The 10,245-nt window shown below is 37.3% G+C and overlaps 2 protein-coding genes across 7 annotated transcripts; both read right to left on the bottom strand.

The window, feature by feature from the left end:
• Window positions 1-1,557: 1,557 nt before the first annotated feature.
• LOC121643672 (Down syndrome cell adhesion molecule homolog) lies at window positions 1,558-5,676 on the bottom strand. Of its 5 annotated transcripts, none has more exons than XM_041991215.1 (14): window positions 5,542-5,676; window positions 5,127-5,465; window positions 4,885-5,013; window positions 4,590-4,757; window positions 4,414-4,484; window positions 4,094-4,340; window positions 3,932-3,943; window positions 3,752-3,820; window positions 3,303-3,431; window positions 3,051-3,215; window positions 2,520-2,566; window positions 2,256-2,355; window positions 2,152-2,179; window positions 1,558-2,044 (listed from the first exon to the last, which is right to left on the bottom strand). In XM_041991215.1, exons 1-14 carry the CDS (start codon window positions 5,627-5,629, stop codon window positions 1,987-1,989), a joined length of 1,650 nt encoding a protein of 549 aa, XP_041847149.1. In that variant the 5' UTR covers window positions 5,630-5,676; the 3' UTR covers window positions 1,558-1,986. The 5 variants fall into 5 exon arrangements, with proteins under 5 accessions (XP_041847149.1, XP_041847148.1, XP_041847147.1 ...); XM_041991214.1 differs by having other exon boundaries at window positions 3,752-3,829; XM_041991213.1 differs by having other exon boundaries at window positions 3,932-4,009.
• Window positions 5,677-8,118: 2,442 nt separating this feature from the next.
• On the bottom strand, window positions 8,119-9,999 carry LOC121642632 (hepatitis A virus cellular receptor 1 homolog). 2 transcript variants are annotated; one of them, XM_041989407.1, is made up of 5 exons: window positions 9,801-9,999; window positions 9,290-9,628; window positions 8,900-8,976; window positions 8,369-8,468; window positions 8,119-8,243 (listed from the first exon to the last, which is right to left on the bottom strand). In XM_041989407.1, exons 1-5 carry the CDS (start codon window positions 9,865-9,867, stop codon window positions 8,167-8,169), a joined length of 660 nt encoding a protein of 219 aa, XP_041845341.1. In that variant the 5' UTR covers window positions 9,868-9,999; the 3' UTR covers window positions 8,119-8,166. The 2 variants fall into 2 exon arrangements, with proteins under 2 accessions (XP_041845341.1, XP_041845340.1); XM_041989406.1 differs by having other exon boundaries at window positions 8,900-8,979; window positions 9,801-9,991.
• Between the last annotated feature and the right edge of the window lie 246 nt (window positions 10,000-10,245).

Below are 10,245 nucleotides of genomic sequence, written 5' to 3' on the forward strand. Positions count from 1 at the left end.
GCTCTGCACAGCTTATGTAAAATGTATTGTGCTGTTGCCTTAATGGATATTTGGTCATAGATGCTTAAAGAGGACTGGTAACCATGATGTGAATGAGGTGACAAAGCTGTTAGGGCAATGAGACAGGTTGTAAATTGACTGCAGGTCCACAAGATCAGCTGTTTTCATTTGTGTGCCAATCCCGCATCCTTTGTGAATTGACTTCTGGTTTGTTGCTTTGTGTGGGCTACTGGTGGCAGCCATGGTCTAAGGACAGCTGGTAAAGGAGGGGGTTGAGGTGGGGGGGGGCATGGGGGGGGGTTTGGCTGTGTGGCCGATCAAAGAAACCTCATCAAACCAGTATAACCCACAACCTTCCTTGCCTCTTTTCTTATGTTTATGCAAGTGCCACACAATGTAATCAGCAGGACATGAGTAGAGAGGAAGATGGATAAAGTTTGAGATGGAGGAAAGCACCAGGACAGGAACAGTCACTGTAAGCAAAGCTAGAGTGAGGAGGCAAAGAAAAGCAGAAAGACAGCCAGCCGAGGGGTCCATAGATCAGAGGAAGCCCAGATAGGAGGGATGTGGTTGAGTTGTGTTTACAGGCCATGATCACAAAGTTTACTGTGACTTTACATGCTTTTAGCTTTGAGTTTGTGATGAAGTATCACAGCAATACAACAATCAACCAATATTTACACCACTGAAGTCTATTTGAAGATTAGTCTATTTCTCTGGAAGTGTAACGCTTCGGTTTTAGCTGTTAGAAACAAAAAAAAAAAAAACAACTGTGCTGCCATCAGTGGCTGTGTTCAGTGACATATTATTTTAAAGACATAAACAAGCTGAAAAGGAAGTGGAAGTGTTTTTTTTAAACATCTATTCATTGTGCTTTGTGGTTCCCACTGTGACAAGTGGCTTAGTTATACCTCCTGTGATCCCCTATTAGTGGGAGACTCCCTCACAGGCAGCTGCCTCAAAGCTCCATAGAGGTGTCAAATCTCCTCCTCTTCCTCATCTCCTTAATTAGGACAATTAAGAGATTTACAGGACAGATGGATGGAAATCCAGCTGGCTGCAGTACGTGCCCTAGAGGACTCAGGCGATCTTAGTGAGATGGAAAAAAGCATATTAACTGACTGCTGGTACTCTGGCGCCCTCTTGTGTTTAGTAGAAGACATGGGCGGATGATGCCCACAAGTTTTGACTAAGTTTAAATTTCACGTGATAGGTTAGGTTACCATTTACATGGTTTATAGTTATGGTTGGTTAATAGTCATTTGATTTTAATATAATGTCTTTGACTCAGATGTTGGGTGAATTTTTTAATAAGTCAGCAAATGTCTACCAATCAGATAAACATCTACTTACAATCAAGCACAATTGTCAAGAAGACCACCCTATGGGTTACACCTTGAGCCTCATGAGTAACTGCTCTGCAGTGAGCCATCCCGAGGTAATGGCAGGTAGTCACCCTATGAGAAACAGCAACTTTTCATAAATCTCTGTGATTGTAATTGTTCAACTACTACTATTCATTTAAGTTCACCCAGAATTAAGTACATCAAGAATAGATAGAAATCCCACAGATGTTTATTAGCAAAAGCAAATTATTTCAAAGCAGTGGTGCCTTTTCATTACATGATAAATTGCTGATGGTTATAAAAGCGTTAGCAATAAAAATGCAGTTACTCAACAAAGACTGAAACTACATATAATGTATAAACATTGTATAAACAGTATAAAAATTCCAAACTACACTTTATTGTGAGCAGCTTTAGTGAGTCTTTGCAGAGTAAAAGTTATTTTCTTGGCTTAGTTCATTTAAATCACATTAAGAGAAGCCATTGTTTGAGAAACTGTCTCTTTCTTACATTTAAAAAAGAAAAGGGAAGAAACACTTCAATCTTCCTTATCAGATTTAATAAAATAAAGAAGTACTGCTCCTTTCAGTTTCCCCCTCTCTCCTTTGGATAAAATACAGACATACATACAAATACAGTTTTAAAGCTCTTGTAGTGACTCTGCACCTCTGTAACGCATCACTCCGTTGGTCAGCCACCTGTAGACATGAGAGGGCAGTTGTTCAGTGTAGTAGAGACTACTGTTGTGTCTTAAGTGACTAACATGATCTTGTGAATCAACAAGGCAAACATTGTTAACACTTACATGGTCATACTGGTCTTGTGTTTCTTTCCTGTGAAAAGAAACAAGGATCAAATGAAGGAATAACATTTTACTGGGCGAGGTAGTGCTGCAGGGGAAACACTCACGTAAAAGCAGCAAAGTTACTACAGCACCAGTCAACACCACCATTACCACTGGCACAAAGATGGCAGCTGGGTGAACACCAGGACTGTCCTCAGTAGACACCTAGCAGAAGATATACTGTTTGTACAACTAAAAATCATTTCATCCAACTAGTACCCTAAGAAAAATGTTTGAGCTTCATGAGATAAAATTATAGAGTGGACACTTTGGCTCAGATAATATTACTTAATATCCAAACTGTTGCTTAGTCCCAGTTTGATACTTACATCAGTATCAGTTGAAATGGTGGCAATGAGACTGTCCCTGTGAGAACCTGTCAGACACACCCATGCCAGAAATAAAGCAGAGGGAAGTTCTTAAAGTGTTGCTATTCATAAAACAGCCGAACAAGCTAAAACTTAATCGTTAACTAACTGAACAAACAAAGTAGTTGCTTGAGGTGTTGAGATTGTTTCAATAAAACTGTATGTTAATGATGAAAAATTATTCCAAAAAGATTATTAAAAATTTATTAGTTTTTCTGAAACCATGATTTTTACTTTGGTCCAACTTACAAAGTTCACCTTGTGAAAACCTAATAGTTTTAATGAGTACCAGATATTGTTCTTTAGGCTTAGTTAACTGAAACACTTTCATTTTGTTGCATGCAATTTTATTAAAAGTTACATTTTTAAGTCAGAATAACAAACGACAATTTAATGATCCAAAGTTTCCTGAAAACATCCATTTAAAGCCCTGCTGCTCTGCCTGGTGAGCAACAGTAACATGCAACAGAGAGAAAGCAAAGAAAGCCACACCTGCTTCTCCGGTGGTGATTGTGAGAACATTACTTGCTTTACTGGTACTCAGACTGTTCTTGGCAAACATACGGATGTTGTATGTTGAAGGATTTATCTCTATTATTGTGGCCTCTCTCTGGTTAGGGCCATAGTCTACAACATTCTTACTGTAATCCCAAGAGGCTGTGAAGAAGAAGAAAAAAAAAACATAATGTCACCAAATAATAATCAGAATAATAATATAATCCTTGGAACAGAGTTGTCTCTTACCATTGGCTGCTTTATACTCTAAGTAGTAGCCAATGATGGGGCTATCGCCTTCAAACCCAGGAGTCCAGATGAGAGAAAATGTATTGTCTTTCACCTCTTTCACCTCAACTACTGGTGGGTCTGGGGACACTAGGAGTGAAACAGCCACACATCCAGCAAATGAAGTTTTGATTCCACATGGCTCAGTTAGCTTTTTTATTACTATGAACATGTTTCTTCTGCAAATAGTTATTTCACGTAAACATAACCTTGTAGCAGTAAAGCATGGATCTTTAACAGGATGCTAAACCAACAGTACTGTTGATTTCCTCTTGTTATGTGCTGGTGGTCAACAGTTTGAGTCCAAATATACTTGATAGAAACCATTATAATCATTAAATCTGTGAAGAAAAACTTGTTTTTTTCTATAAGAGTTTCACAAGAAGCGGCATGTAAAACACACAAAGTACCTGATGCAATACTCATGGTGGTACTTGTGGTGGTTTCTTCCCAGAACGGGAATGAAGAAATGGTCTCAGCTGTTGAAGTTGTATAAAGTTGGGACACAGCAGAAAAGTCATTCCTGTCAAGGTTAACTTTTTACAGATCTCGATAAATAATGTCAGTTCAGTCGACCCAGTAGCACTAACCTGAAGTCAGACCTGTGTGTTGCATCCACATTGTAGCAGAAATGGAAGAAGGACTTGTTACCACTGTTTCTTTGTGAACTTAAAATACAGCAAAATAGGTTAAAAAAAATAACCAGTTAATCATGTTTTTCCATGTATTATGTCTTATGTTTGACAACCTACCTTCTTCTAAAGTAGAGCAGGGAGGTGCAATCGAGGCAGGCCCTATTCCTGCTTTTGTTTTGGCCTGTATTGACACGCTGTACTTGGTGGATGGGTTCAGGTTCATCAGAATGGTGCTCTCTAGCTCCCCTGTGAATGGGACGCTGAGGTGTTCCCATCGCTGAAGCAGTTTGGCCAAAGGATCATACTCTCTGTAGCTAATCCTGTAACTCTGCAGAACTCCATTTCTGTCTTCCACCTTTGGAGGCTAGTCAAGAAAAGTCTATCACGGTCAAGAAATGTCATCTGTTGTTGAATTTTGTTGAAAATTCTGACTTTACCTTCCAAGAAACTCTGATACTGTTAGAACTCTGAGCCTCGAGTCGCATATCAAGGGGGGGACCCTGTGGTGCTGCAGAGAAGTCAAACTTTTAGGAGGCCTCTCACCAAAATGGTAAGTTTCTTTTAAGCTTGGCATTATTTTAATAATGCCTCAAAAAAGTGCTGCTGAATCTACCTGCTTCTTTTGTAGTGAGTGTCAGGGCATTGCTGGCATCACTCATTCCCACACTGTTGACAGCAAACATGCGAATGTTGTAGGTCTTGGCTGGATGCAAATCCATTAAAGTCACCTGAGTCAGCTGCGGTTGAGAAATTACAGTTCTTATAGCTGTATCCCATAATGCTGTGCAAAAAGAATATATAGATAAGATCCAGACTGCATCACCCATAAAATATATCTTATACAATATAATAAGTTGTTTATTATTAAAATTCTTTAAGGATAACAGGGATAATTTACTTGTGCTTACCATATTTGTTTTTAAGATCAATTATGTATTCTGTAATTGGTCTTCCGCCATCAAAAGCCAGAGTCCATCGAACAGTGATAGTTCTTTCCTTTACCTCTCTTGCCTCTACTTTCAGGGGAGCTGGACGCGCTAAAGAGACAGAAAAGCAGTTAATCAGAGCAAAAACACGTAGTGTTTTCAGATGCTTGAATGTGAAAATTTTCGTAGATCTGTGTTAGTGTCATAAATATGAATAAAAGTACCTGCATTGACTGTAAGAGTGACATGATGTTTCTGATCATTGAACCAGCCTGGTATGTCCACACGGCAGCCATATGTGCCCGAGTCACTCTCCTCAACCTGCCTGATAGTCAGCGACACATCACCCTCACCAAGATTACCCATGAGCAGGTACCTTTCTGACAGCCTACTGATCACTGATGTCCCATCAGCCTTGAGCACCTCATCAGCACAACCGCTGTTGGGAATGGCCCCTCGACCCCAGCACATACCCAGCCTACCATAGAACTGAACATCATAGCTGCACCTTAAAGTAACATCTGTACCCACTGTGGTAATTATGTGGTCTGCTGACGCACAACCTGAAAATGTAAGATTTTAGGGAAAATCAATTAAGGAATTATTAAATAATAAGAATTGTCTGGATGATCTTCTTACCTGTGAGTAAACAAAGGAGACAAGCAAAAGCAATATGTCTGTTGTTTAGAATAATCATCTTAAAACTTTGGTTTCTTAAGTAGTTCATCTCCTAACCAGCACTGAACTGACCACAGTGTGGTTTCAGCTCTGAAATATTTCCAAGTCACATGATGCTGTCCTTGATGCTCTCTCTCTCTCTCTCACACACACACACACACACACACACAGACAAACACACACAACTTCTGCTGGCACAAGAGGAATGCAGAAAAATGTTGTTTCCCTTTGTGTGGTTTTGGTTCCTCCTACCAGAGATTTGTTTCATTTAGGTGATTAGAGAGAATCAGGGTTACCTTCACCTTTGTTGTTGGTTATATGGATCTTTATCTCTCAGCATCAACAGATATTCTGCTGCTTTTTTTAAATGAAGGGAAAATGAAGATAAATAATTCTAGATGGATAAAGTCTAAATCAATTCATATAATTTCAACACTGAACACAGAGGCAAGACAGTTTTTGATGCATCCTACACCAGTGTCGGGTTAAAGTCGGGTTCATTCAAGAGTTTTGAACTTTCTTGTACTTCTTAGACTGCTGAGTAAACAGTTGGGCTTGCTCAATGTTTAGTAAATCAACAAAAAAGTTCCTCAAAGGCCACTTCCCATAAAACATGTGCAAGACACAGCTTAATGTTTAAAATGTTTATAAAGCATGGAGGATTTTTTATTATTATATTTGTAAAAAAAAAAGAAGTTGAAGAAAAACTCTGTGGCTGCATTTTTGTAAGAAACAAAAGAAAATTATTATTTATCAGTTTCAATCTATTATCACAGCTGCTGAATTTGAACACAGAATCCAAATCCACTGCAAATGTAGATGAATCAAATTAAATCAAACTTTATTTATGAAGCACTTTTCATGCATAACAGCTTGCTTTGCTCAACATAATGGTAAATGGACTATACTTATATAGCTCTTTTCTAGTCATGCTGACCACTAAAATTGCTTTTACACTTCATGACACATTCACCCATTCACACACAAACACACACACTCACTCATACAGCAAACTATCCACCAGATTTAGTACAGGGTAAATTGTTTCACACATGTTGACTCAAAGTTCACTTTTACACTAAATTTAATCTGATTACGGGGTGGTTTCAACTTTACAGTTTTTCCAAATTTACAAAGTGCTGCAAAAATCAGTTTCTGAAAATAATAAAAGAGGAACTTCTGTTCTTATGATTGGTGTTCTTCATCTCAGGGACTGTAAAATATGCCAGTCTAGAACTTCGGTAGAGATATTATGAAGATTATCCAGAAGTGTGCTCAATGTTACATATTAATCATTATCAGATTGATAAATAAATTATTGTTTTTCACAATACTATGACTCACTTGTATTACGGAGAAGGCAAAAAGACACTATTTTCTTTAGATGTTATAAGATTTTTCATTTTATGAGCAAAAAAATCTCTAAAAATAGGAAACAAACTAAAAAACAGGTTAACAAAATGATCTTGATTATATATTCAGTATTGAAAATGTGTGGTTGCTAAAGATCTGCTTCACGTTTTTAGACGGCTGCGTAAACACGTAAGTCTGCTGAACTCAGAATAACTCAGCTCAGAGCTTCCTCTTTAACGGTTCCCACAAATGTGTTTTTACTCCTTTAATGTTAGATCATTATCATTAAAACAAACTGCGTTCTGTTATTCATAACAAGCATCAGGTGCATTTATTTACTTTTGCTCATGCAGATACACATATTTAATGAGAAGACTCTTTCATATTACAAAAACAGACATCTTTAAAAGAGTTAGCAACATACAATATTAGCATTTTAAAAAACACACAAGGTAAACAATTTCAGATGACTTTTATGAAATTTAAAGTTATGTGAAAACAAATAAAGCTTGATTTTGTGCTTTTCTCTCAACAGTAAAGATGCCCTTAAATTTTATAAGCAGATGAAGCCTTTGCTGGAGTACAGGGGAAAGAGAAGCTGTGTTAGGGTGACAAAGTAAAAAAAAGAAAAAAATAACGATAATAAAATAAAATCACACAAAAGGGAAAGAAAATCCAAAACCTTTCATTACTTTGGTTCTCAAATATGTACAATTGATTTAAACAATATCATGGATCTATAATCATAGAGTTACCAAAACAAGTGTTTATAAGCCATAGCTTTCCAGTATGCAGCATTGAGCTGTAAACAGATATCTCCCATTTCTCACATTTTTAAAAATTTCCATTGACCTGTTTTTAATTTCACTTTTTAAAGACAACTTTCAGGATGTCCAGTAGGTGGCGCTTTGCCCACAAGTATAAACTTTCCATGCGCTTTTCTTAGCAGGCCCATACAGAGAAAAATTATAAAGCAAATTAATCAATCGCCACAATGTCTTTTGCATCATTTGATGAGCAAACTCACTGACATCTGAAAATGGTGCAGCATAAGCCGCTTTAGTGAGAAAGTGGGTCAGTTTTGTTCTCTTGTTTATTGGATTTTAAATAGCTGATGAAAAGATAAGGAGAGAGGGGGATGAAACACGTCTGGCAGCCACTTGTTTCTTCTTTTATCCTCAGAACTTTTTTTTTTTTTTTTTTTTTTTAATTCTGAGCATCATTTAACTATTGTTAAACACTTTCATAAATATTCTCGGTTGGCAAGGTGGTTGGATGCGGAAGCGTTCCTCTCGACAGAATAGTCCTCCCTGTATTGGAGAGATGTAGTTATTAAACTTTTTCTTTTCAGTCATAAGATAAATAAGAATAAGAGCACAATGAAATTAATCTGGATGATGGATGAGTCGCAGACTTTAATCTACTGCACACTTACGAATGACAAGAACGAGGATTACGATCACACTGAGGCAGAAAATAGCTGCTATCCTGCCAATATTCCCAATTCCCATTCCCAGGAAAGCTATAGATACTTCCTGTAAAAAAAATTAACCTTATTATGAGAGACTGGGATAATTATCAAAGACATACACTTTAAAAATTTATAAATAAATAGTCTGATGTTATATTAATTTTACATGTGTATTTAAAATAGTAAAATTCTGACTTCTACCCTCTAAATTCAAAACATTAGGAAAACATTAACATTAATAAAAAAAAAAAGAAAAAATAAATCCTGTAAAACCATATTAGGCATAGCAATAATATCTCAGAGCTATAATTTAGTAGTTTCCTCTTATAAGTCAAAGGTTTTCTAGAACTGGAAGTCATTCCTTTTCAGTTATTAACAGTTTACACATAATAAGTTCATTAATTTCCATGAGTTTAAAAGAAAAGTCAATCTTTTGTCACATTAATGTCCCATTGTCCCATTTTTCTTTGTGAATATTATTAAACAGTTTATCACCTGATTTGTTTCCGTTTGAACTTTCTCCAACTTCGCATCAATAAATCCCCGAGTTTCCATGGCAGATGTTGTCGGTACTTCTGAAAAGAAATTACACTATGAGTTTCTAATATCTATTAAATAAAGTTTAACAAAGTGAATTCAAGTTTATGAATTTTAGAAATTATATTCTAAAGGAAACATTTACCTGAAGAGTTTAAGATTTGACCAACTGAAGAGTGTTTTTTTTCTTTTTAATTTCACCAACTAAATAAAACATGAATGCTCACCTTCTGTCACAGCTGCAGAAAGTGTCCAGTTCTCTGTAAGTGGTTGGTCCACTTACAAAATCAAAATATCTAATTAGCTTAACTTGAAAACATCACCAGTAACATTCTGCCAGAGCCTTACCTTCTTCCATAACCAGGTGTGTGTTGGCTTTGTGATCATTAAACAACCCAGGAATCTCAACCCTGCAGCCGTACATGCCAGCGTCACTCTTCTGAGCATTCAGGATGGTGAGAGAAAGGTCTCCCTCTGTCACCCAACCCAGCAGCTGGTACCTGGGGGACTGTTGGTACAACACACCCCCGTCATTCAAGGAGAGGATAGTGTTGGAGCATTTGGACATGGGTACCTTTCCTTGTCCCCAACAGAAACTGAGCACTCCATAAGTTTTGGCATCATACGTGCAGGGCAAAGAGACATTTTGCCCAGTGCGACCAATGACTTTGATGGTGCATAAAGACGCTGTGAAAGGACAGTAAAGAATTGGATCAAACTGGACGATACACATAACAGTTGAAGTTTATGTGTAAAGCCCTCAACTGCACCTTCAAGCACACACACCTACACATACCCTTCAGCCAGTAGGCACACTACAAATAGCAGAAAGCAAAAAAAGTGCAAAATATTGACTTACCTTGGATGAGGATCAAGAGGAAAAAATAACAAAGACCACGCATGTGTGTAGGATATTCTATAACCATGTCCTGAAGAGATGATACAATGAATCTCTTCCCCCCACACACCGTCTAGGTTGGATGTTACATCAAGGGTTTAACTTCTCTTTTCTATAAAATAAGGAAGGAAATCAATGCTTGCCCTGTCCACATTTATACTTGAGTCTAATATGGATGTGTTCAGTGAGAACCGAATGCCACAATTTGTGTATGTGGTATTCACATCTGCTCCTGTAAACGGTTTGACCCACATTAAACAATAACTCTGCAAAAGTAAAATCTGTAAATGCAGCAAGCATTTACATGAGTTTAAAGTATGGTAAGTTTTAAATGTCATAAGAGGATGACACACTAACAGGAAACATGGTGGCTGAGTCAGTGTTATGTCTGATGCAATTTTCCTCT

The sequence above is a fragment of the Melanotaenia boesemani genome, chromosome 7 (genome assembly GCF_017639745.1).
Source record: "Melanotaenia boesemani isolate fMelBoe1 chromosome 7, fMelBoe1.pri, whole genome shotgun sequence".
Lineage (NCBI taxonomy): Eukaryota > Metazoa > Chordata > Actinopteri > Atheriniformes > Melanotaeniidae > Melanotaenia > Melanotaenia boesemani.

What these genes read in the sequence shown, in the direction of transcription:
- LOC121642632 (XM_041989406.1), bottom strand. Translation starts at nt 9,867, where the DNA reads ATGGTTATAGAATATCCTACACACATGCGTGGTCTTTGTTATTTTTTC. An exon ending in CCTCTTGATCCTCATCCAAG is followed by an intron (nt 9,629 to 9,800) that starts GTAAGTCAATAT and finishes GTCCTTTCACAG; the next exon opens with CGTCTTTATGCACCATCAAA. An exon ending in ACACCTGGTTATGGAAGAAG is followed by an intron (nt 8,980 to 9,289) that starts GTAAGGCTCTGG and finishes ATTTCTTTTCAG; the next exon opens with AAGTACCGACAACATCTGCC.
- LOC121643672 (XM_041991212.1), bottom strand. Translation starts at nt 5,629, where the DNA reads ATGAACTACTTAAGAAACCAAAGTTTTAAGATGATTATTCTAAACAAC. An exon ending in ACTCACTACAAAAGAAGCAG is followed by an intron (nt 4,485 to 4,589) that starts GTAGATTCAGCA and finishes ACTTCTCTGCAG; the next exon opens with CACCACAGGGTCCCCCCCTT. An exon ending in GTATCAGAGTTTCTTGGAAG is followed by an intron (nt 4,341 to 4,413) that starts GTAAAGTCAGAA and finishes TTTCTTGACTAG; the next exon opens with CCTCCAAAGGTGGAAGACAG.